At 46.6% G+C, this 26928-nt stretch overlaps 1 protein-coding gene across 1 annotated transcript; it reads right to left on the bottom strand.

Annotated features, from left to right (window-relative positions):
* Positions 1-1390: 1390 nt before the first annotated feature.
* On the bottom strand, positions 1391-17727 carry UTP25 (UTP25 small subunit processome component; the record flags this gene model as incomplete). The annotated part of the gene is made up of 12 exons (XM_084262578.1): positions 1391-1737; positions 3087-3332; positions 3985-4097; positions 4694-4876; positions 6128-6330; positions 8362-8581; positions 9646-10056; positions 11410-11498; positions 13585-13797; positions 14577-14826; positions 15976-16015; positions 17627-17727. The coding sequence occupies 12 exons, from the start codon at positions 17725-17727 to the stop codon at positions 1497-1499; spliced, it is 2310 nt and encodes a 769-aa protein (XP_084118704.1). The 3' UTR covers positions 1391-1496.
* Between the last annotated feature and the right edge of the window lie 9201 nt (positions 17728-26928).

Genomic DNA, 26928 nt, shown 5'->3' with positions numbered 1-26928 from the left:
CAGAGGTCAGCTGCTCATCTCTGCTCAGCACATCCGGCACAGAAGGAAAATGCCTTAAGCCTATTTCGCGGGCTGCGTTTCACAGGCCCAGCCACCCTTCTCCCACCTTGGCTGCACAAGGAAAGTCCCCAGCTGCTGTCTGTGCTGGAGCGTGGCTGTGACTGGCGCTTAATCCTTGTGTGCTAGGGCAGAGGTAGCGTCAAGCTGAGGGGAGTCATTACTTGAAATGCAAAGCAAGAGGCTGCGTGGATTTGCATGTCTGCTAAATCATTTCAGGACTTCAGTTGCTACCTGAGAAATGCAGGAATTAGGAATATGATTACAGAATTGGCTAAAATGATGTGCCTGTGCGTTAAATTGTGCATTTAATTACATGCCTGTGCAATGAACTCCAGGAGTTTATGTCACCTGGGTATATTTAGCCTTCAAGACAAGAATTCCCTCAAAGCTCATCACTGGGTAGACGTTTCCTTCTCGCGTTTGGGCTCACCTGCCCCTCCACAGAGCAGACTTCCTGCAGCCCTAGGACATGCTCACAGAAACTCAGCTCTGCTTTTAGGTCCTTCCAAGTTATGCTTAGCTTCCTTGAAGGAGAGAAAGAAGAGGCAGCATCGTGACATTTCCATGTCTCCATTAAGAGGAAAAGGAAAAAAAAACAGACCCAACCCCCACACCTGGTGTGAGATGTGAGACCACAGATATCTGCACCACTGGGCTTTGTGTTCCACAACCCTCCTTTGGTGTTCATGGGGCGTGGCAGGTCTGAGCTCTGTTGCCTGACAAGGTCAACCATGTTTGCCTTTGGGGACGCCCACTCCTCTCCCCCTCAAAAAAAAGAAACTATCAACTTATCCCTGGAAGAAGTGACTGGCCAGAGGGGCTGTTGTCAACAGGAGGAGGAGAGATTTAGGTCACCGAGGAGAAAAAAAAAAGCAAAACCAAAGCTCTTACTCAAGAACATTGATTCTCATTCTCACAACTCTCAAGCTGAAGCAAATTTAGCTCTCATTCATCAATACCTTTGTGTTGAAGAGCCTCTGCCTGAAATCCCTTACACACGCTTACAGAGTGACAGCATTAAAGCTTGGGCACATTGTTTTCCCCTAGATTAAAGGAAAAAGTTGCATTCGATAAAAAGAAGGTGAGTTTTCTACGCCTGAAAATGAAGCAAAGCAATCCAATCCAAAGTTATTTATCACAGCATCGCTCTTCCCTGACCAACTAGTGAGTTTTTCAAGGTACAAGAAGGGTAGTTCTGGATTGAAAGCCCCGAGCCCTGCTCTCCTGAACAACTCCTCACTGTTGTTCATCCATCAACATCCATCCTGTAGGACAGAGTACTGAAATATAAAATTTAGTATCATATGAACAATTTCAACAGAACCGTAAATACAAGGGAGTAAAAAGTTTAATATTTTTTAGAAAAGCTACATCAAAAAGTGCATTAGGAGTAGAATTCAGGTCCATCCAATCACTTAGTCTGCACCATCACTTATTCATTCTCCTGTAACGAAGAGGTGCACATCTTTCTTGGACTGTAGCATTTGAGCTGTGCGATCAATACCAACCACTGCAGCCAATTTCTGAGCATCATACTTGGAGTAGAGCACAGTACAGGTCCAAGTAGCATCCACTCCACTGTCTGTGGCCTTCATCATGTTACAAATCTCGCTGTAGAAGTGGGAGTAGGTTGGTAACTCATAGAAAATGAGGTTCCTGATGCCTTTAATTGTATACCTGCAGTAGGAAAGAAACAGAAAAGCAACTTTGTTGTAAATTTTTACAAAATGTGCACGTGAACACATCAACCCTATCTCAGTTCTTCCAATATCCATCAACTTCAACATACTCAGATGCACCTCAAACCTTGTATCACAGACTGAAGACTAAACACAGTGTGGGGGTGAGGGGTGTTTAACTGCCAGGCACCAAGACACCAAGACTTCCTTTACAGAGCGCCACCAAGTTCTGCAGCATTCAGCCTCTCTGGCTTGGATTTTAAGACAGTGAAGCCTGATCAGACTGAGCCTCACAAAACCCAAACCCTGCTTCATTATGAACTTCTAAACATCTCCAGCCAGGACACACCAAATTTTCCAGGCGGCCTCGTCTTGCTGTATTGCGTTACTGAACCAGTTACGTAACCCTTTCCAGAACTTTATGTCATTACTGAGACACAGATGAACACAAATAAAAGGCACAGTGAATCCCTACATCATCCCATCCTGAGATCAGTGGAACTTAGCAGCACTCACCTCCCTGACTCAAGCCCTGTGCATACTGAAGTGTTGGAGTCTCTGCAAAGGACTGCTGACAACACGCAAACATTGTGAGCTAAACTGAAAAGCTCTTAGTCCAAAGAGGTCCTCAGAGAGACCCAACAGCTCAAAAAGCAATGCAGCCCATTGTCCTGGTTTTGGCTTGGGATAGAGTTAATTTATCTTCTAGTAACGGATGGAATGCCGTGTTTGGGAGTTCGGATGGGAGCAGGGCTGATAGCACCCTGGTGTTTCTAGTTGTTGTCAACCAATCAAGGACTTTTTCAGTTCTTCATATTTCCCAGCTAACAAGAAAGGAGGGGGACGCAGCCAGGACAGGTGACCTAAACTGGCCAAAGAGGGTATTCCATGCCAATTACATCATGCTCAGCATAGGGGGTGGCTGGTGGGGGGAGGAGCAGGCAGCTCCAGGACGTGCAGTTTTGGGGATGGTCCATCCGGTTCCGGGACGGCTCTGGGCTGCACGGCCTGAGTTTGTGCCGTTCGGTGAGCAACTGCATTGTGTATCACCAGCTTCACGTATTTTGCTATAAAGTCCTGTTATTATTATTATATCTATTTTTCTGCTTTCCCAGTAAACTACCCTTATCCCAACCCACGAGGTTTCTTGGTTCCTTGGGTTTTCTTCTCCTTCCCTCTCCTCCTCCCTCAACTCCCCGTCCCCACTACCTTTTAAAGAACAAGCAGCTGCGTGGGGCTCGGCTCTCAGCTGGGGCAAAACCACGACACCCATCTACGATTAAGGTCGGACTCTCCTTGCAAAGCAGCACACACGCAACTCAGAGGAGAGCTCAGCCCACGACTTGCCTTTTGTAGAAGTGGAAGCGCTCCGTGAACAAGAGAAACTGCTTCTCTCCCTTGAGGAAGAACCGCCTGGCCCTGCAGACACCAGCCTTCTTGGTGTATTCACAGATGTGAGTGAAATTCAGGTCCTCTTTCTTGAAGTAATTCCGAAGACGCACGTAGTCAAAGTATGACGGAACGTAAATGAGCGTGTGCGACATGATGGCGTCGCGGTACTCGGGCAGGACTTTGTCAATGAAAAACCGAAACCTGAGTTAAAAACAAGAAGCACTTTTTAACCAGATTTAACACTTTGCTTGACAATACTGGTATGACCTTAAATGGGAACAGAATCCCAGCACGTGAGAATGGTTGGCAGGGACCTTAGAGATCACTTTGTTCCAACCCTTTTGGGTAGTGGCCCCAGACTCCTGCAGGGAAGCCACCCAGGTACTTTATCCTTGTTAGGTTAAAAGGTTAAAATTCCTTTCCCTAGGAACCACCGAGACTTTTCCCAGCAGCTCCAGGAGTCTTTTCAGGTTCTCTGGTAGGGACCTCACCTCCTGGGTAGGAGCCCCAGAGTCCTCCAGGGAAGCTACCCAATCATCAGACACAACAATCTACAGAAGATTCTGACTACATTTTTCAGTCTTCATCTTCTTAGGATTTCTACACTTGTAGTACTACACAGTTATGGTGAGACCAGAGATTACTCTTCCTTTCCCAAACTTTGTTCTCCAGCACCTTTGGCAAGGAGAAGGTCAGAATTCTCCTCCACCTGCGCAGAGCCCAGCCAGCACCTCAATACTACTGAAGGGGAAGTCCTTCTGTGGCAAAATCACATTCTGCTCTGCAGGAAACACTATGTGCAACCAAAGGGCAGTCATTAGGACACAGTAGAACGGTCCAGAACATGGAGTACCTTGTCTCTATTACCGAAGTTAAGCTTTCAGCTTCTAGCCTCCGAAAAACATGAGGAAGCTGGACGACAACTTGGCTAATGGAGCCAGTGAGTGGTACGTTGCGGACCGCCACCTGCAAGGAGAAAGGAGGATGTTTAGGGAAGCAGCACGCCAAAGGCAGCCACGGTCCAGCCAGCTTTCTGCAAGCAGCACACAAGCCTGTTTTTAGAAAGCTCGAGCACAAACCCACATTCCCGTATGCACACACCTGTTAGGTAAACATCACCACCGCTTACGCTCCAACTCCCATGCATTTGAGAGAGACAGCTACGGTGTTTAGTTCTCCTGTCCTTTCAAAGCAGTAGCGTGCTTCTCATACAGGAGGGGACAGGGGAACCCCCCGACAAAAAGGAAGCAGGCAAACACTCCACTCATCAACAAAATAAGCAAAACAAGAGAACTTGTGTGCATCAAACTAAGAAAAAACAGAATCTGATTTCCAACGTGAAGCAGCCATGAAAGAAAAGGGTTGGTGAACTATTGCCTTTGGCACAGCATTAGAAGTTGTCATGCAGCGTTGTGGAGATTCAGGCAGCAGAAACGACTGGTGCACAGTCCATCTTTCTACAACTGAGTTCTGGCATCTCCCCACGTGTCGGGTTTCTATTCCCCTCTCCCTCCCTTATGCCGACATTTACAAGAAGGCTTTCAGCTCCTCTCCGAACTCACCTGCCCCACGTAATTGAAGCAGTGTTTGTTGAAGATGGAGTTGATCTGGGGATCCTGAAGAGCGCTGAAGAGCAGCGTCTGGCGGTAGTACTTGGACCAGTTATTGAGATTCAGCATGCGCACGCGGGAGAAGTCTACCCCGTGGGACTCCAGAGGCAGCCGGTTCATGTGCTTCATCAGGTGCTGTGCAGAGATGGAAACACACCGCTCGCAGACTGACACCCCAGCACCCAGGCTGCAAAAGCCTTCACTGCAGCGAGGAGGTGGGCAGGGACGAGCGAGACAGCACAGAGCATACAGCAGTAGTTGATCTCCCAAGACACAACTGCCTGGACCTTATTGATCACGGGAAGAGTAATTCACTTGATTTCATACCACAGCACTGAAAGCTTCCGTCTCTTTTAGTCATCAATAACAACAACCTTTGCTTCCAGCCTTCTCCCGTGGGGCAAGTCTAATAGATTTGTTTGTTTGCACTGAAGTCAACGGGCCCAACGCTTCTGAGCTAAAAGAAGCTCGAGTGTGGTTTCCATTGTAGTCAGGGAGAGTTTGGGTGCAAGTAAAGCAATTCACTTCATTTTGGCCTCATTGCATGATGCCCAGGACTGGCATCGCTGTGCTACACAGCAGGCAGTCACATCCAAAGCAAAAAGCAAGAAACAGGGCTCCAGGATTTATTCCTGGGATATTGTGTAGGCTGGCACACCGTTCCTGGGACGGCCTGGAAAACAAGACACCTTCTGGGCTCATTCAAAATGTACGGTAACATCATCCTGTCGAAATGCATGGCCCAGATACTTCAAAGGTGCTCATATGCAGAAAAAAAACAACCTTTCAACCTCAAAAACTTCTATTAACCTAAAGCCCAAAAGCATTAATACTGCCACCTTCTGCCCTCAGTCAAAGAGTTATATTTTCATTACATGCACAGAAAAACCTACATACTGTGTAACTCTGGGCCTGAGTAATGCTTCGCATCTCCACAGTCAGTGGAGACAAGCACCAGCTCCTATTGCTTACTGGAGAAACCAGAATCAGGCTGTACAGCTTCCTTGCACGGCTGCAATTTGAAACACTGGGCACTCAGACAGCTGGCATATTTTCTCCCAGATGTGATTAAACGAATCATCATCATTTCACTCAGCAAGTTAATTAAAGCTGTCCAAAAAAACCCCAATCCCATCATATATATATATGATGAAATATGCTGCTACAGCACCAAATACTATTATAGAGAACAGGTGCTGACTACTACCCAAAATCTGTAGAAAGAATATTCTTCATATAAGGAAAATACCAGGGTGGAGGAAGGAAAAGGAACAAGCACACATGCCTGGAATCAAGTCAGGGAATAAGCAGCAATACTTCCCACTGCCAAACACAGACCAACGAGACACCGTTCAACGCAAAACCAAACACATCCGGAAAACGCACCAGAACGTGTTCCCAATTCTGCATCAGGTAAATATCTGCTTGATCGATGATGAGAACTTCTATTGATGACAGAAAATCAAAGTCTCTCTTCTTCTCCCCCTCTGCGCCGATAACTGTCCTCATGCCCAGGGGCGAGGCAATGATGATATCCGAGGAGTAAAACGGCGCGTATAATCTCATACTCTTCTGAAGAATCGCAACCCCTGTCCGACAACAACCTTTTCTTAGAGTTAATGTCAATTACTACCCACTTTCTTCCAGCAGGCTCTGCACTAGCAACGCTTCCTCTCCCTTATCACATACTGAGTTCTGCAGCTGCACACAACCCAACTGGTCTGAAACTCTCCTTTCCCCGAGAAGAGCTCGCTCACCCCATCCCCATTTGACAAGCGTTTGGTGGATTTTCACGAAGTCCAGGAGATGTTTTCAGTGATACTTTTTTTCACAGATTTTTCATAGCCTGGACAACATTTTTTAACCAAACCACTTTTTTTTTTGGGGGGGGGGGGGGATTTCTGTTAAAAAAGGGATGAGGGAGCTAAAGAACTTAAGAGGGAAGAAGAAAAAAAAAAGCAGAAATTATTAATTATTTCCTTGTCCCTAAATCCTAGACTTTGGTCTCTATCATTAGGTACCACAGTAACTGTGTTACCTTCATCTGTCATGAAAGATTCAGTGTGGAACTCGTGACTACAAACAGCCTTTTGCACAAAGGAAAAGGTTCTTTGTGTGAGGAGGACTGAAACCATAACCAGTCTGGCACCTTCCCTGACACAGCTTCTCACCCTGTGCGTTGCGGTGTACCTGCCGAACCAGCTTGTGCATCACCGCTTGCGTTAGAGAAAGTGAAAGGAACTGAAGGTGTGTGTGTTACCCCTGTCATAACTACACAGTAACACTGCCAGGACCCACAGTTTGCTGATCTTACAAACCCAGGTAGTCCGGACTGTGCTCAATTGACCCGCTATAGTGCCCAACAAGGGCATCTTTTCAGCTCTGCTCCCTCTCTGTGCGAAGCCGGCTATGATGGGCACAGCCGACGACACCTCCAAGAATTCCACCCCTCCTGCTAGCTATTTTAACTCAGTGATAAAGATGAAGGGGGGGGTAGTGGAAATAAAAACCAAGAGGAGAGCACGGTTGGTTGAATTTCCAAGAAGATGCTACCACTTCTCACAGCGTACAGAGAGTTTAACAACATCAAAGGTTTTTTCAGTTTAAAAATGTGAAAGGGTAGTTTTAGTAAGGCATAACAAATGTGTTTTAAATGAGATCTTTGTGCAGAAGTAACAGGGTGTGAGGCACAGTAAGAAAGAGTAATTATTCTGCTCCTATGATTCGCTTCTGTGAGCAACAGCACTGAAAGTTTCTTCAAGCATTTCTTCACACCTCGTAAGTGGATCAAGCGAACTGGGGTATGGGAGAGGACTGAAAGGAAAATTATTATGCTGCTGTAAGTAACAGGCTCTCAGCCAGAGAGATATTCACTGGGGAAGGAAGAAAGACTGAGTGGGACCAGCTTCCATCTTCCACTGTATCATTACATCTCTTGGGATGCCAATTTATCTTTCAAGGGACAATAATTTCAAAAGCCTGTCAAGTTAAGTTAGAAAAACTGCCTACTCATCACGGCAGCTTCAGGAACCAAGCCACTAGCTAATTCTCTGCATACTGAGTTACTAAAACAGCATGAGATTACAGTATTATGAAATAGTCTCACATATGCTGCTCGTCCAGGAGCCCTACTTACTGGTTACCCCCTTTGCTTTCATGGAAATCATGGGCAGCACAGTAGAAAACTGCTTTGCTCAGTACTGAGCTTTAATTTTGTTCCAGCCATTACTGATTACAAGAGACACTGTGAATAGGCTAATTAAACCCGAAAGATTTTGCTGCATAATCAAGGCTATCCTCTTCAAAATGAGGTGTGGGCAGTCCTGCTTGCTACACTAAAGCAATCACTGCATTCTAAGTGACTCTGAACTTGATGTGAAAATCACTGCTTTTGTGTTTTCTCTTTTAAGTTCTGGCAAGGAAAGAAAGATTATCATCAAAATCCCCAAGCTACCAGAGCAAAACGAGCATGAATACCACAGAGCCTGAATTCTCACCAGAACTTCCAGCCCTGGTAGCCCCTACACATTTAGGATGATATTGTTAAGTTACCTCTCTGGTTTGTTTCTGGGTTTGGGGTTTTTTTACAAGCTAAAATCATCTGCTCAATAGGTCGTTACCGATTCTGAAGTGGTCATCAATGTTGCCAGCAAAGACGGCTTCATAATCTTCAGGTCTCTTCAGGTTGGGGGGCTTCTCTTCTGGGTCAGAACCAAACTCCCCCTTGAAGCGCTTTTTGTTACTTACATCTATCTTTCTTTTGTCATTCACCTCGAGGAGGCTGATGAACGTATGCACAATCCGCAAGGCGCACTCGCGGAAGGGCACGAGCATCAGTACCTGTGCAGATCAACGGTTGCGACACAATAAGCCACAGAATACCAACATTCACAGCAAACTGTACATTATTATTATTATTTTATTTAGATCTGCCCCCATGGGGCATCCCAGCAATCAAAACAAACCAATTCTGACATGCAGGAAGGAGGGAGATGTGCTGGGACACAGCGTGCTTGTGAAGAGGTACCGGCCAGCAGCTCAGCTTGGTCCCCCACGTCACAGCCAGGGTACCGTCACGGGGTGACTGAAAACTAAGCACGTTCTCCTGTTCTTCCCACTCCCCAAGCAAGCAAGAGCTCCCACGATACACAGACAGGGTCACTGGCTGGCTCCTGGACGGGTCACAACAGCCTCTGCAAAGCACTCTGAAATATAAATATCTAACGGGGGAGCCAACACAGAAACCAAAGGCATTTGCCAGATGTGCAGCAAACACCAAAACCCAAATTTGAACCTGTTCAACAGGCAGCTGGCACCACCAATGAGAAGCCAGTCCTGTCTGAATCCACGTGGTTATCACCTGGAGGTCGCTGTGAATGCAGGGAGCCTAGGCTTGAGGCCACCCTCCACAGACCACAACGGGTGGTCTTGACAACGGACTGGGATTCCTTGAGGTCTCCCAGGGAATCCAGTGCAGGCAAGTCCTTTCAAGGACTAGAAAATTAATTCTGGGACACCCCACATTGGGCAACAGCCTACAGTACCTGCACTAACACTGGAGAGTGATGTGGATGCACCTTTCTGTACTGACAGACGTAGATATGGGAGTGGGAAAGGGCGACACGTCAGCCTGTAGTGACAGGAGGACGAAGAAGAGAAGCCAGACTCGTGGTTCAGCACAGAAACAGGCTGGCTAACAACCCCTGTGCTCGCTGCCGCTTCGCCCTGGCCCTGACAGATCGCTTCCAGGCATGATAAAGGGCCACGGAAAGGCACACAGCCTGGAACACACCGCCCACAAAGAGCATCGAAAATGCTTTTGGACAAACCACCAGGCTGTTCACGCGTCCTGATCAGACAGCCAGGGTGGGGATGGGGAAATGGCATGAACGAAGCTCTCTTACCTTCGGCCTGGTGAGCCCCTGATCCCTGTAGTCATCGCTGTCGGTCCCTGGTTTCTGGTCCCTTCGCTTGGCGTTGTTGCTGAGCACTTGGGCGTTCGCCTTCAGAACGTGGTTCAAGGCATGCAAGCAGTACACGTGGCGGACTTCTTCTCCGTTTGTTAAAGCATTTCTTTCTGGGTAGAACAAGTCCTGGTACGTATTCATGATACAGAAGAGCTCTCTTTGTAAGGGGGTAAAATGGGGATCGCTCTCTTTGTTCACCGACAACACAAACTGTTTATTCACTTTAGGCCAAGTGGACTCTAAAGGCTTGTGAAGACAAAGCTGTTTCATATCAACTTCTTTGTCTGCTTTTAAAGGTTTATGTTTGTCCAAAGTGGAAGAAAAAGTTAGTTGGCCTAGCCTTGGCCACTGGAACAAAGAAAAAATATAGACAAAACCAAAGATGAGTCATTAAGAAGCACAGCACCACAGCTGGCAATTTAACCAAGTTCATGAAATATGAGAAATAATCCTTTCATAACACAAACTGAAACCTTCTTTTCAATATGCAATATCCTCTAGAGTCTACTAGGGAAGACCGCAAAAAATCTTGAGCTCGGGAGACCTGGCTGTTTTGCAGCACTGTGTCTCTAACTGCCTTTATTTTACAGATCTGAAAGCTGAAGAGGAAGAGGATGTAATTTCTACCCAGGTCATCCAGCAAATCAGTGGCACAATCCCGGGACAAGGTGACAACCCTGGAGTTCGACTGTGCTTACAGATCAACCACACTGAGGTATGCACTTTGTTTAAAGATCAAAATAAAACCTCAGGGATTAAACCCAGAAGCTGTGAATCAGTTGTCAAATGCAACCTTGTTGGAGTCCGTCAGATTTTGAGGGCAAAAGCTATCTGCCACACAAATTATCCCTATCTATCTCCATAAAGTATCTGCACCAAGTCAGCAGAGATCTATCATGCCCTGCTTCAGGTGGCACCGGTATTTTCGGCCACCACATTCCAAAAAAGACAAAAATAAAGTAAAATTTAACAATCACAGCTTTCTCCCTGACTGACTAACCATGAGATATCTTCCAATGAATGTCACCCAGCATATGGCTGACCAGAATGCAAGGCAACTCTCCAAAACAGAATCAGATGTGAAAAAGTTAGGAAGCAAAGGTTTGTCTAAAAATGAGTATTCTGCAAACCAATATTCTCCCTCAAGCAGCAAGGTGGTTTTTTGGCACCGTAATTCACCTGTTATTTCCAAAGCAAGTATTAAATTCCCCTTTACTGGCTTGTAAATGCATACAGAAGTGCAGCCATCATGAAGCAAGAATGTGGCAGTGCATCACAAGTACTTTTAAAACTGTACGTGGTCACCTCACAGGTTCAGCTGCAGAGCACATCCCTGGCGTCGTGCTGTTACCAGTCAGAAACCAGTGTGGTTTGATTCCCACCAGGAGTCAAGAGCACTGAACTTGTCTGTTTGGGACTACAGAGCAAAGTCTAGAGCTGTGTTTTTCTGATGTGTCCCAATATGCCGACATAACAGCAGATTTCAACTCTTACTTGGCACCAGGTGAAGAAGAAAACGCTTCAGCAACAACACAGTGGCAAAATCTTGACAATTTCTGTGCCAACAGCTAATAACAGCAATTAAGAATCTACTTCATTTGTATACAATAAATAAAATACATTAAAAACCAAACCAAAACAAAACAGTTATTTTAATCCAGGCATCTGTAGGAGCTCTAGGTGGGCACGGAACACTGTTACCTTGCTTTGACTTGAAGTTTTAGGAAGCGTAGTAATTTTTTCTACTTCTTTTTCTTCAAGTTCTTTGTCCATGTGCTGTTTAAATGGATCTGTTTATAACAAAAACAACAAAAACTGTCCTGAGAACTACTGTACCTAATAATGGCATCAAGTTTCAGGGTGGATTTGCAAATGATGCCAACAGTTTCCATGCTGGCCAATTGCACGGTTACAATGAGTTATTTCAAAGCACTTGGGAGACGAGGGAGAAGATGTCAAATTCTTTCTACAGGAACAGAGAGAAAAGATTTGACAGATTGCTTAAAAAAAAAAAAAGAAAAAAGCAAGCAGCACTTATGGAAGTACTAGAACTTTCAATCACAAAACAAATGTCGTAGAGGAAAGCAGTATGTAGTAGAAAACACAGTGGCAATTTTCTGCCTTAAGCCCTGACACATGCACCCCTTGCAGGTGAAACGCTGTCAGTAGTAAAGTCCCAAGTGCACTTGCTCCCCTTCTTAATTTATACACAGCTCTGCCTGGGGCTCTGCATCTTTGGCCAGTGATATGAACACAGTTTGTGATGGAGCAGGGAAAGATTAGGTGGGTTTTGGGGAAAGGAGGGAGTAAAAAAATTTGCCTGAAGCGAGCAAGAGTCTGATTTATCTAGTCAGCATTCCCCTTTGGAAAGGAGAGGCAAGGAACTGTAAAATCGTATTATAGTCTGACACTGGCACGCACAAGTCACATGCAAAGCTTATTTTGAAAGCCAAGCTCTGTATGCTGCTTGCAGCACAGCAGTACTCACTGCATAAAGAATACTAATTAGAGAACACTAGCGCTTGCCAAAGGACACCTAGCCCACATACAAGTCACCCAGGCAGAAGTCAAGACATCTGCTAATTACGACACTGTTGGGAATATCTTCCCAGCAACAGACATGAACAAAGGACATCTTTTAACCACAACACAGGTTCAGGCTTTCTTCAGCTGACTTTTACTGATTGCAACGTCCATGAGATAAAATAGGGGGAATAACTTCAGTAATCCTAGTGACCCCATGACCAGAGCAGAAATCCATCCCTTTTCTGCTGTCTTAGGTGACTCATTTTCTGTAGCAGATTGTAAAGCCACTTCCAAGCTACAGGAGTCAACTGAAAAGCAGCACATCGCCTATAGGTTGAACAAAGCAGTTGGAGAGCCACGGCTCTCGTTAAAATGCAATGCCAACAGCCTAAGGAATATTCTCATGGTAACGAGAACGAGCTGTTTTTTCTATCACATGGCCCTTTGATGCTGCCACACATTTCATGTATCAACTAGGCTGCCTCCCAGATCTAATGTCAGCTGCTGCTCCGAGATGACAAGCCAGCATCGCTAGGGATGCTACAAACATATTTCTCTCGCTCAAACTATGCCATCTGATATTAAAACCACAGAGCATGAAATACGGATAGAAGCTCTGCGGGTGCCAATGTGTGGTATATCACTGAAAGAGCACACACCCGTGCACACGGTTATTTGTATTACACACGGTGGGACGACTCCAGTGCCGGAGCTCAGACCGCAGCCACCACCACGCTGCAACATTGAGGTTCCTGCTATCCCCTTAAAAGGTACCACACAGATGCTTCACCGATGCCTCGTGCCTTCCTGACCCCGGGGCAGTCAGACTCCCCTCCATAACCTTCAAAGTTCAGAGAGCACTGAGCATTTGTCTAAATTACTGTTGCTTCCCAGACTCTCACCTCTAACTCCGCTGAGTTGTGAAGGATGCCCTCACAGGTCAGCTTTGTGATTATCTCCTGTGCCAAGAATATCTTTCACAGTCAAGTGTAGGCTTGCAGGGCCCCACATATTAGACTAGGTTTTTTAATCACTACTGAGGCAAGAGAGCAAGATAAACCCCTCCACGTACATCTTCTCATTACCCGTATTTCAAGCGTTATTGGCTGCAACAGAAACCGTGCACAAATCCCAGTGCGCAGGCTCTACAGAAAACAAACGCTCAGCGCCTGCATTAGCGTGAAGTGCCCCTTATGTAACCAGCTCACACGTGGGCAACGCGCTGAGCACCGCAGAGGAAGGGCTCAGAAGCTACGCAGTGGATCACTGGGGTGCTCGATAATTCACACCCGCTTACGGACGACACCCCTCCAACGGCCGACCGCGAAACGCAAGCACACTCTGTTTTACCTCCTGATACAGCTTGTGAAGAATTGCTGTCTGTCCGATCTGCACTGCAGTCTCCACTCTCTTCTTCCATGAAATTGGTTTCCAAGCTAAATTCAGATTCATGTTTCACATCAGTAAACTCCTCAATTACTCCCTGGCCTGGGTCACAAGAGGTGTCTGCGCCATCAGCCTGCTCCTGGCCAAGTGTCTGCTCTGTCGTCTCTTTAGCTGTGACTGTTAAGGAGATAAAGGGGTTAGACTCTCCTGGAAGAGTTACCATCGTAGCCACCTCTAGCCAGCGAGGTTGTTCCCTTTGGAGTTACAATTCTTTTTCTCGCAGTAGTCTATCCCAAAAGATACAAGTGGGCTTTGTGCTCTAGGGCAAAGACAGCATCAGCTAGCATCCCAAGTGTTACGTAACACACAGCACATTCTTCCCCAGAGAAAACAGTAAGAAATAACGAGCTTCACCAGAGAATGTAAGTTTTAGTTTTCAAAGACCCCAAATTACTGAAAATAACACTAAGTTGTCTCCTTTCTCCCAGAAATTCTTTGTAGACTCCGTGAATGATGATGCCACATCACAGAGGAGGAGGTTTCCTTCCAACTTACATATCTCTTGCTCTGTTATGAGGCAAACCTTTCCCTCCTCTCACGGCAGCAGCCAAGCCAGATGCTGTGTGAGAGAACAGCTTGCGTCTCCCATGAGTGGGTGAGAACCCCTGGTATGCTGCTCCATGTGGATTTCCTCTGTGCTGCCGCACAAACAACATCTGAGGAAGCAGCAGCGGGCCGCGTGCCGGCAAATGAGCATGGATACCCTCTCCCCTGCTAAATCCTGCAGCAGCTGCTGCTCCCACCCACACAGAGGCAATGGAGCAACAGAGCCTCCAAGCCAGAAGAGCACCCAGCCAACACGCCAGTCTACACCAGGATCCTGGCTAACAGACATGCCTTATTGAAACTTCCTAACCAAAACAACATTTACCAAAAGATGGGAAAAGGCAAACTACCTTCTTCTGGCTCTTGTACATCATTCTTATCTTCTTCACCTCCATCTGCTTCTCCAGTCTCCTGGGAGCCATCGCTGTCCATTTCTATCTCACTTTCCCCGGCTTCTTCTGATTCACTTTCATCTTCCTCTTCCTCACTCTCAGACTCAGGAGAAGTCTTCAGGGTGGCCAAGAGCTTATGATACACGGAGACTTGTTCCACTTCAGTCTCTGAATCGCTTTCTGCACTTGACTTATCAGAATTCTCAGACTGGAAGCAAAAACACGAGTGTAACAGCAGCAACAGTAACACTACCAGGCAGCCAGCGACCCTCTACTTCACACACCACGTTTTCCCTCCCTCTTCCATCCTATCCATACGCAGCTGCAATGGAACTGCTCAAAGATCATTTCAAGCCAATAGTTGTGCTGGACACCTCCATTTAGATTTTTAAAGCATCTTGGTAGACTTTAGGCAAAAGTTCCTTGTTCTGGGCTGATCTGACTTCACAAAATGTGGTTCCTTCAGCCTCAGCTGAATGAGCGCATTCGATCTCCACAGACAAGGCACCGAACCGACCTCTAAGAAAACCAGGTGCAGAGTAAAAATTGTTGAAGGGCAGGCACACAAGGGACAGAGCTTGATGAAACGGCTTCTGGCTTTCCAGAAGGTAAGTGAGATGGCCATCAGGTTTGGTTTGGCTCAGCCGTGAATCTCTAAACATCAAATAAGCCAGACAAGTCCTGGGCTTGCACAAACTAAGGAGAGCGTGGCAGGTCAGAGCCAAAATGATAGTGAAACCAGGAGTATAGTCACAGCACCATTTACTCCTTTCTTAGTTCATTTCAGCCCAAGAAGGGAAAAAAAAAAAAAAATCAGTAAATACGACATTAGTGCACAAAATTGCTACAGGAAACAAATGAAACAGAGCCGTGATTCTTTTCCCCACACTGGAATGATGAAGTCTTTTATTAATCTGACGGTAAGGGAGGTCAACAAATCCTGACTGAAGGAAAAGTAACACACTGGCATCTGAAGAAGAGGAATGAGCATCAACATGCTCCTTCATTCAAAGGAGGACAAAGTATCTCCTAACTCCTGAAACACTATGCTTAATATTATTAAGCCAACTAAAGGCACAACTGACTTTTCACTGTAGCTAACAGGCAGAGAATGCAAGAAGATATGTGTTACTTCCTGCTGCTTCTGCCCTCTCATGGTACTACAGTTTCGAGTTGGACACTGCAGAGAACAGATCAGTGCCATTCTTTTTTGGTTTTCCTCCTGAGTCCAGGTTGTGTAAAGGGAACAACTTCACCAGCCCAACCAGCTTGGAAACGTGAAATGTAAAGTGTTTCGCTTCAGTGTTTTGCTGAACTAGGCAGAGATGGGAGCAAGGAGGAGATATAAATAAATTACCAGTTCACAGATTTGAGTTGCTTCTGGTCTTCCAGAAACCCTGAAAAAAAAGCACAGAAATGTCTCACTCCATCCATGACATTACACACAGGGTGAAAGAGGCAAGGGGCAGAAGTAACCAATGAGTTACACAAGCCTCAGAGCAGTTCATAGAAAGCTTAAAGCCACAGCTCCACGCAGCCCTTCCCAGGAAAACCGGCTGGACACTTAGGCTGAGAGGCTGCTCTCAGATGAGGCTGCTCTCCACGCATGAAGCCCACCCAAGCACTGGAACTTATAAAATGTGGGGTGTTTTAAAGCAGAATCTAGTTTTAATCAGAGGCCCAGGTGCTGAAAGGAACCAAAGGAGTCTAACTTGGAGCATACCAAGCTAACCGGAGCAAGAGCCTGTCCCCAGTGCTAAGCACCAGTCTGCGGAGCGGGGAAAGCCACACTGCACAGAATTGTAGCGGTTGGAAGGGACCTCGAGAGATCATCGGGTCCAACCCCCCTGCCAAAGCAGCTCCCCAGCTCATATTGCACAGATAACAGTGTCCACACGGGTCTTGAATATCTCCGGAGAAGGAGACTCCACCACCTCCCTGGACAGCCTGTCCCAGGGCTCTGTCACCCTCACTGTGAAAAAGTTCTTCTGCATGTTGGTGTGGAACTTCCTGTGCTCCAACTTGCAGCCATTGCCCCTTGTCCTGCCTCTACAGGCCACTGAAAAGGGGCTGGCCATTTCCCCCTGCATCCCATATGTTTATGTATAAACATTAATTAGGTCCCCTCTTAGTCTTCTCTTCTCAAGACTGAACAGTCCCAGCTCACTCAGCTGAGATGTTCCAGGCCCTTTATCATCTTTGTAGCCCTTCTCTGGACTTTCCCCAGGAGATCCCTGTCTTTTTTCATACCAGGGAGCCCAGAACTGAACACAATACTCCAGGTAGGGCCTGACCAAGGCAGAGTAGAGGGGGAGGATCACCTCCTTTGACCTGCTGGCAAGGCTCCTTTCGATGCACCCCAGGATCCCATTGGCTCTCTTAGCCACCAGGGCACACTGCTGGCTCATGGCCAACCTGTCATCTACCAGGACCCCCTGTTCCTTCTCCACTGAGCTCTTCTCCAGCAGGTCATCCCCCAGCCTGTACTGATACGAACGGTTATTCCTTCCCAGGTGCAAGACTCTAAACTTGCTTTTGTTGAACTTCATCTGGTTTCTCCCTGCCCAGCTCTCCAGCCTGTCCAGGTCTCGCTGGATGGCAGCGCAGTGTTCCTGCGTGTCAGCCACTCCTCCCAGCTTTGTATCATCAGCACTTGCTGAGGGTGGATGCTGCACAGGACACGCATTGCTCAGGACAGACATCAGGCGGCATCCCCCGCAGCACACACCGAGCAGCCGCTAACAGCTACCGGCAACTCCGTCCCGGCCGCGGGAGCCCTGCGACCGAGCGGGCCAGAGCAGCAGCTGCCCGGGCCTCGGGCCTGCAGCCCCAGGGCAGCCGGGACCGCGGCTCCCATGGCCAGCCAGCGCTGCCGGCGCTGTCCCCGGGGAAAGGAGCGCCCCAGTGCCGGTTCGCCCACCGTACGGGGAAGCCCCCGGCCGGTCGAGGGGATCAGGGCTCTCGCTCCCGCCGGCGGCCGCTCGAAGCCAGCCGGCCCACGCACTCACTTGTCGTAGAAAGGGTGCTCCTCCCCGAACTCCCTGAGGTGCCGCTTCTGCTTCTTGCTCAGGCTGCGGAGCAGCTCCCGCCCGGCCCGCCGCTTCCCCATGCCGCTCCCTGCGCCCACACACGTGGGGCGCCGCGCGGCGCTTTACGGCACGCTCGGAGCGCGCCGCTGTCGCGCTGCCGTACGGCGGGGCCGGGCGGTCCCGGCACCTCCCGGCGATGGCGGGGGAGGGTGTCGCGCCTTCGGCGGCGGGTGTAAGCCGCGTCCGGAGGGAGAGGCCTTACACCTCAGATACGCGCCTCTGCCGCCACCCGGCCCGCGTCCGGAGGCGGCAGCGCGGTAACGCACCTGCCCCTAACGCGCCGCGGGGGCGCTGCCGGAGCTGCCGCGTCTCCCCGGGCTGCCCCGGAGCTGCCGCGCGTTGCCCAGGGCTCCCGCTGTGCGGGGAATCCGCCGCAGCACGGGAGAGGAGGAGGAGGAGGAGGAGGAGGAGGAGGAGGAGGAAGAGAAGGCCCAGCTAGAGCCCCGCCTGTCAGGCCGCTTTCATCTAAAAGCTGCGCGCCCCAAATGAAATCGCACAGAGCCCCGAGCCTCTCGCACCCTGCGGCGGAGTAGGGGTGCGTAAGTTGGGTGCTGGAGCCCCAAGACAGACAGGCAGCTCCCAGAAACCACCTTACACGAAGACACTGCGGTCAAACGCGGTTCTTGGCGTCGTGGTTCCTCGTGTCCCTTACACCCCGGGGGTCTGTGTGGCCTGCAGATACTCCTCTGTCCGTCAGCAAGGAAGGGCTGTAAAGGGGCGTGAGGCAGGGCCCTGCGGTGCACTGATGCGTGTTCCCTCACTCAAAGCGTGCGCAAGAGGTTTCCGTTTGTCTCCTGCAGAAGCGAGTGCCAGAGAGAAGGCAAAACGAGAGAATTCCAAGTAGGACAGAGGCATGGGATCTTTCAGGGAAAAGGGCTGGGCAGCTAATGGCTGTAGGCTCTAGGTAGTCTGCCCCAAGTAAGCGTGGTACCTGTGCTTCAGCTACGCAGAAGCCTCCGGAGTTACTCCTGCACGTTGTTAATCCCACGCTCTGCTTGCTCAGAACGCTCAGTAAGGCTGACTGGCACTACAGGTAAACCCTCCCAGTGTGGAGGAAGTTGTCTGCACCCAATTCACAGTACCAACCCAGTTTACTGAGCAGCCCCCAGCAGACACCCGTGAGCGGCAGTCCGCTGCGCCCCAGCCATACGCATTTCCTCACCGGGCTCTGTCACAGCCAATGCCTTGTGTAACAACACGGAGTAAAATACACTGCCTCCGACTACTGGGTTTCCTGGGGAGTTGGCAGCCCTGCTTTGGAAAAGCAAAAATACTGCCAAGCCAACCCTACCTCTGAAAAAAGGAGGTTTATTTGTACGGTGCAACCAGTTTTCCTATTGACTGCTGCAATTTGGCACTGGGACAGCAGGAAGAGCAGGAGTCCTTGTTCGGAGCTGAACCAGGAGGGCTCAGGTGCTTTTTGGGGACTGAATTTAGGCACAATCACTGAGGTGGTGAAAGATACCAGCCTATGCGTTCATAGGTGTTAAAACAAAAACAAGAAGGGGAAATGACAAGAAGCTGGTGGCAGTAAGGACAGAGCTTGGAATTCAGTGCTATTTGTACATACACGCTTTCAAAAATTCTGGCTACAATTATATTTCACAGCAAGTTGCATTTTGTGCCGCTTTCTAATGTTGTCTTAGAAACTCAAAATGCATTAATCTTGTCCTTTTGTGACATTCTGAATGCCAGCACTTCCTTCTGTGATCATTTATTCATGCTTCTTTTGACAACAATGGGGATGGTTTTCTACCAGCTTGCAAGATTTGGGCCTGTAGCTTAATATGTACTGTCGCTCCCCTTCATCCTGATTTCAGTCTCACCCTCAGAACCGCCTGTACTCCTGGGAGCACAGCCCCCCTTTCTGCCCCACTCCCTCCTCCCCACACCATTGGGGAAGGATCCTGCTTAGGTAGGATTTGGCATTTAGAATTAAACCTTTTGTGAACTACTTAAAACACCGTTTTGCCATTCACAAAGGCTCCCCAGGGGATTTAACACCTCAGCTTCCCTGTGGTAAGGCACAGGCAGGAAAGCAGCACAGCCCTTGATATCCCATGGGACAAGGAGAACAGGTAGCCACTCAGCCTGGTATGCCAATCCTTTTCTTAAACAGGATCTCTTCCTCAGAGAACATGTAGCAACACAAAAGAGTAATTTGTTAATGTTTCCCACTCGCAGGTGGGATGCAGCGTTTTTCCCAAGGCAGACAAGAGGAAGAGGATGCAATGAAAATAAGTCCCCTTTGATCTGTATGTTTTGGCCATGCGAGTAAGGGGTAACAGGTCAACCTCTGCAGTGTGTGGTGAAGCCGTTTCTCCTATGCGAGACAAGTGCAGGTACACACACCAACGTGGGGGCTGGGTATGGCCTGGCAGGCTCAGGCAGCGCTTAGCCCCGTGACACAGGCTTGTACAGATGGGCCCGTGTTAAGGCTGTGAAGAGCAGTCAAACATCCGTGGGTGATGGTGGGGGTGCACCCTCTGCCCCCACCCCCGCCCCCAGCCCTGGGTAGTTGCACCCAGGGGCTTTACAGCCTGAACAAGCTTTGGGGGAGAAGGGGAGTGTTGAACCTGGTTCCCTGGGGTGGGGCTCTCTGCCCAGCTTTTCCACAGCTCTATTCCAAATGCAACAAAATTGCTACTCGCTCCCTTGATTTACAAATTTTAAACCAGGTAGCTAGCTGAACTTGCATGTCTGAAGAAGTGAAATCATGTAACTTACTCTAGAGCTCCCAGTTGCTAGCATGGTAACATACCACCGGCAATGTTCCTCTTACGCCTTTCCTATGCACCCGCGCCTTTGATTCCGGCAGTAACATCAGAAGGAAAACCAAGGCAAAGAGCTTGAATTATTTGTACTGCGTTCTGCTGACCTAATTCTGTCAGCAGCCACGCTTAAACCCTGGCAGCAGAAGTCTGCTGCTGCTACCTGTGTATTTTCCAAACTTTTATCTGTGTGACATGTTCCATAGACGCAGGGTTTATAAAAGCCGCTTCCTTGATTTCAGAGAACTCTGCTAATCTAAACGTAACAGATTCCCAGCTGCTGGCTTACTGCCGTCACTCTTTGTCTCATTTATTACCCACTTTATGCCTTTCTTCCTCACTGCTTTTCTACTCCTTCTTTTGCCTTTTCCCTTGCGAGGTGCCATGTTTTCATTTCAGTGTATGTTTTTAATTGGAATAGATGTATTGGTCACACTCTTCCTACCCAAACACACAGAGAGATAAACTTTTATTAAGTTTACCATAAATTATCTAGGCAGTGTAAATTACACCGTGGATTGCAGCATACAGATGGTAATGTTGAATGCTCATTTATTTACTACACGAAGTTTTTGTGGTGTGTAATAAAGAGAGGTAAGTCTTAAGATACTGGCTTGAAGCAATGTGAAGGGTTAAAGGAGTTAATTTCTTCCTTCCTCTCAGTCTGTCCTTGCTTAATCTTCTCTGTTGCCTCTATCTATACATCAGTAACAGCTGGCACTTATGCAAAGGCAAGTACCTTGATGATTCCTTGATGTGCTACTTGCATAAACATATAGAGAATAACAAGAAGATAAATACCAGTGAAAATAAAAAAATCCAAAGCCATGACCAAATACAGTGTTTGGCAGCTGCTGGCTTCAGATATAAAAGTATTTTTTTACTGCAAAACAGCCCCTAACTCACAGGGTATTCAAAACTTGGAAGTTCTCTGCACAAGAACACAAGTTCCTCTGGAGTTGGCCATTTCAGCTGCAGGACTTTCAGGATGTGGCATGACTTGTTTGATGTAGGAACTGTGCTATTATCTTCTAAAGGGTAAGAGGCGGAGGTGGTACGCTGACCCACGGAAAGAGCAGAGTATGGCCAGATTTAAGGTGACAGATTTTAAAAACTTCTTTATGTCCCCCTCCCCTCCAACCCTCTAGCATTAACAATCAACAAAAAAGTTATTCAGGCAAGTATTTTTTACTTTCCTATGCAAATTGCTTGATTTTTCTGAAGCAAAACCAATTTAGGTAACAACAGAACTGCTAGGTGTCTTTGTATTAAACATTTGCTCTCAAATAGATATATTAAGCCTAACACTCTTATTTTGCTGATTCAAACCTATTTTAGAAACCGCTTTGCCACTACTTCTTCCCCCCCAACTGTGTATCTTGAGCAGTGTTGAAAATCCAGCTGCAGTTCTTTTGACAATGAAATGGCTGATATTTTTACTGCCGCTGTAATTCCTTGCACTGTGGTTACTACAATGTATTGTTAATACAAAACCCACTACCATGACCTTCATATGCATCAAAGAACTGAGCTTACACACTGAAAAAATAAAGGATAGGGAGAACATGATAGCCTCTCTTAAAATGTTACGTCTGTTTGGGAGGGGGAAGGAAGATTTTAGAAAGCTCCAAAGTACACTGACCACATAAGATGCCTGAATTCATGTGTTGTCTGTAGCAGCACTGACTTAACACATACACCCCACACCCCCCTCCCCCCACTTCTGCAGAAGCATACATAACACAGTAGACAGCTTAGCTGACAACTTGTTAGACATGTGCATCGCAGCTTGTATGACAGAAATGGAAAGCTGAACATGAAAGAAGGGGATGAAGACCAGCCCGAAGCTTTCTACGAACACCCAGAAAAACAGATACGTTCTTTACAGCCTTTCAAACTAATTTTGACAGTACACCCCGCCCAGGTTGTTGAAAATGGTCTGGAGAGAGCACGAAGGTGGGTTTTCCAGCCCTTGACATCCCACACTGGGGAAGGCTATTAGAAGTTTGAAGTAGAGGAATAGATCTGAATGAGATGCTAGAGAAAAGAGGAAAGAAGCCAGCATTACGACTTTGCTCTTGGGTGGGTGCTGATGTTAGGGAAGAACTGGTCAGATTAAAACCAATCCTGTTTAAACCACTAGAATTCATTTTTCTGCCAACTACGTGCTTGAACTAATCTATATGTAGAACATCGGTTCTACTGTTTATGTTCCCTGTTGGATATTGCAGAATGACTGTTTTGCTCTGCAAGTTTCATTGCTGCATGTGACTTTTTGATAGCAAACTAAACTGTCTGCTTTTTCCTTTCATACCATCACAGGCTAAAGCAGATCTAATCAGTTCTGGGTATCTGAAGATGCTGTACATGTTCGGTGTCTTGTTGGTGTTTCTCAGTTGTGATGTCACCGTGTCTCCATTAATACAGATACTTTCACTTTCTCCGAGCAAAAGGTTAAACTTTTGTACTCTAATGGCTTAGGGGGAAAGCCCTGTGAAGATCTGCAGTAACTTACATTAGAAAAACAAGCTGTTATTTTGAACTAGAAAGAGATTCTAATAGTGAAGCAAAGAGAAGTTATATTCACATGGCAGGAGGGAGTGAAAGATGAGTGATGCTAATTTGCTAGCGTACAGAAGACCCTGCATCAGCAGATATGATACACTGATCTCACAGTCTTTGATACTATCAAGTGGTGTTTTAAGCAGAAAGAAGAAAATGTGTACTTTTTATCTACTGTGTTTCTTGTAATTCAGTAAATAGCACTTTCAAAAGAAGTTAAGAGATTTTTTGATTGAATAGTGAGACAGCAACTTCTTTTTCAGAGGGCAGCAAACCACCAAGTCCCGTAACACTGTCCTCTTACTGTAAAAAGTATGTGGAAATATGTTATAGAAGAGAACAGTTACGTGCCCTGCGTGCACCTACCTGAACAAACACACTTCTTGTGAGAAAAGGTTCTTCCTTAATATTCTTACTATAAACTTAATACCTCTCTGATTCCTGTATTTGAACAAACTGGGTCAGCTGAGGTACTGGGTCTGTATGGGCGTGTAGTGGTGTACCCATGCCCTGGTGCACTGATGCGCTGCCATACACAAGGATCCTGCGAGGGCCGTAGGGATTTGGCATGTCTGCCTTACAAGTGTCTGTCAGAACTGTAACCTCCTCTTTTCACCACACAAACGGACAAAGGGGAACACTGGGGGGTTTTGTGGAAAAAATACAACCCTAAAGTTGAGAAGACCACAGCAAACTAGTTGGAAACGTTTAAATAGGAGCAAGATATCTCAACAAATTTTATGACAGGGAAGGTGTTTTTAAAGCCAGTTTGGTGGCTGGAAAAATGCGGAAACTAGAGGAAAGGTGGCATTTCCTAACAGCACTTGCTAGGAAAAGCCACAATCAGCATGTGAGGTTCTATTCCCAAATTTCTAATTGGAAGGGACAAATACTGCCTGTTTTAGTGCAGTTTGATCTAAGGCAATGGCAACTTGAAGCAATTTAAATACAGCTTTGTATTTCACAAAGAGCAAAACCTCTTCATGTCACAACTTCCTGGGTAAATAACTTTCCCTTGGACTTACTGTATTTCCCAGGCTCTCTGGAGTAACAGATTGATAGCAATTAATTTCCTGGCAGACGAAATGCAGAGACTGGCAGGAAAGGCTTCTAAAGCAAGAAGCTTGCTGTATAGTCATATAAAAGCTAACATAATTAAGCTGTAGTAGTGGTATGTCTTAAGCCACATACAAAAAGATGATCAGTGTATTGCAGAGTTATGGTGTCATGCAAACCCGTAACTAGATAAAGACAAAATTGTTGCTATGCCTTAAGAAACCCTAAATGTGAAGTGGAAGATAGAGGAAGAAGGGAAGGATCACAGTCTTAAAAAGGAAGCAGTTTCATACAGGGAAGAATGAGATGTGTGGTCTGCTGAGGTTAGTAGGCAGCTATGCTGGTTGCCCTGGTTTCAGCAGGCATAGAGTTAATTTTCCTTCTGGCAGCTGATGTAACACTGTTTTGGATTTAGGATGAGAACAATGTTGATAACACACCAAGGTTTTTAGTTGTTGCCAAGCAGACAAGGACTTTCCAGCTTCTCACACTGCCTTGTAAACAAGAAGGCAGGAGGCACCCAAGAAGCTGTGAGCGGACAAAGCCAGGGCAGTTGACCCAAACTGGCCAGCACAATGGTCTACACCGTATGACGTAATGTTTCATTGGGAAGTGGGTTGAGAGGCTGGGCAGACAGGGGTCTTTGCTCAGCACTGACTTCAGGTGGTAGAAAAATTTCACTGTTCATTACTTGTTTTGTATTTTTATTACTAGTAGTAGTAGGTTTCCTTTTTTTTTTTTTTTTTGTCATATCAAATTCTTTCTATCTCAACCCACAAGGTTTCTCACTTTCACTCTTCTAATTCTCTCCCCAATCCTGCCAGGGGAGAGTGAGCAAGTGGCTACATGGTGCTTAGCTGCTGGCTGGGGCTAAAACCATGACATGGGGTAAACACTGGTCTGTAACAGTTCTGACTGCATAAGTCATTCTGCTTTCTCAGGCTAGAGATGATCTGTAATGGCAGTTAGCTACAGCTCTGTCAATGTAGTTGAGGTCCAGAGATGACTTTACATGTATACTGGCTTTTCCCAACATACAGTAAGGCTGGAAGCAAGAAATTCTTTAACGATATACCTTTCCCACGAGCATGTGTCCCTTCTGACGGGGTTGCTCACATGGGTTAGTACTTTCAGTAGCTGTCTCCTAAGTCAGTTCCTATTGAGGTCTGGTAATTAAAACTCTGAGCCAACTGGAACGCCATGCCGACTGGCTACTTAGCCAGAAGCTGCAGAGTGAGAGTTGACCACCAAAGCTGATAAAAGACGACCCCTTCATCGGACCATGTATCAAACTGAAATTTTTGTGTTGAAAGACTTTGTACTGAGCACAGTCATACTGTGCACAGCTTCAACTTGGCAGGTGGCTTATGCAAAGCTGAAGCATGGAAGTATGGCAAATTTGAAGAAAATATAATAGAGTTGAAAGAGTCTGTTCCTCTGAAGCACCAGCTTTATTTAACCATGTCAGCTCACAGTTTCTCCCTTCGTGCTATATAGCGTCTGACATGACTTTAAGAAATGCTGTTATGACTACTAGGAACGTAAGAAAGGAAGAATAGCTTGAAATTGAGGAAAGCAAACACCTTGAATGGAGAACCAGTCAGTGGGTCTTCCCATGAGAGCTTGGATCAACTTTTTGTTGTGAGGCATATTGTAGCAAGTGCACAGGCAGCTTTCTGTCTATCACAAGTGACAGCACCTATATTGAAACATCTCTCCTAACACACCTTTACGTCTGTCTACAGCTAGAAACTTTCAAGCACAAGCTTAGGTTTCTTGTCTTTCAGGTATTTCCCATTAAGACTGTCCATTTCTGTCTGATGACAACACTGAGCTTCTTTTCTTTTGTGACTGTATAAAGCTTTGAGTGCTCTTGGTAAGTATGATGCAGCTCTCTGGTTGTCTTGTTCTGTGACCCAGTTGGCTGTTCCTTCTGTAAAGTCTTTTAATAGCAATTAAATCAAAGCCACTCCCTTAATACTGAAGCAGATTCCCCCAGCTGCGTCCTTCCTGCTAACCTACTAAAGGTAGAAGTGCTTAACGTAATCTGAAGGTAGAGTCAATGATGGTTTTACTACTAGTGTTATCTCATTTGATTTTCTGTGAGCTAACCTTCAAAGCAGTTGAGCACTCTTTTGCTATTTGCACTGGTTTTCCCCCTCAGCCTAGAGTCCAGCTAGACTGGGTGACACAATAACCGATGTAGTGAGGTTAGAAAAAGGGCATGTTGTTCCCTGCAGTGAACCAAAACACTTAATGCACTGTTTGTCCTATCCACAGTGATGCCTTCTAGTATCCATTTACTTTGCAACATGGTTCTACAAGCATGTCGTTTAAGTTAGAGACATAAGCCAGTGGAAGTCTCAGATCTGTGCTGTGATCCCTGTGTTGTTCTGTTGCCAAGCAGTTACTCAGACTGGAAATGAAGCTACTGGTCTGTCAGAACCTTGAAAAGTCTCAGTATACCTCAATGTCCTCTAAAATTGTGGGTTTTGACTTACCACAAATTAATGTGCAAGCTCTATATGTAGATCTGGGGTTCAGTCACTTCAAAGGAGCTACAGCAAAAAATGCAGTAACAATCTGGCATCCATAACATTATGCAAACGTAAGTAGACTTTGCAAGTATCTTAGAATTCAGAAGACATTTAGTACCAAAGGGAGAGTGAGAAATATATATATCTATATAGAGATATAGATATAGACATATATAGATATATAACCATAGTTCCTGGTCACAGAGTACAGTCAAACTTCCCCCCCTTTATAGCTGTTCAGTCTACATGTCCTGGAGTTCTGATCAAGAATAACTTGATGAAACGAGAGTTTATA

This window comes from Gallinula chloropus (genome assembly GCF_964237585.1).
Source record: "Gallinula chloropus genome assembly, chromosome: 3".
Lineage (NCBI taxonomy): Eukaryota > Metazoa > Chordata > Aves > Gruiformes > Rallidae > Gallinula > Gallinula chloropus.
The sequence above is the reverse complement of the archived record's forward strand: the minus strand, read 5'-3'. Positions and strand labels throughout refer to the sequence as shown.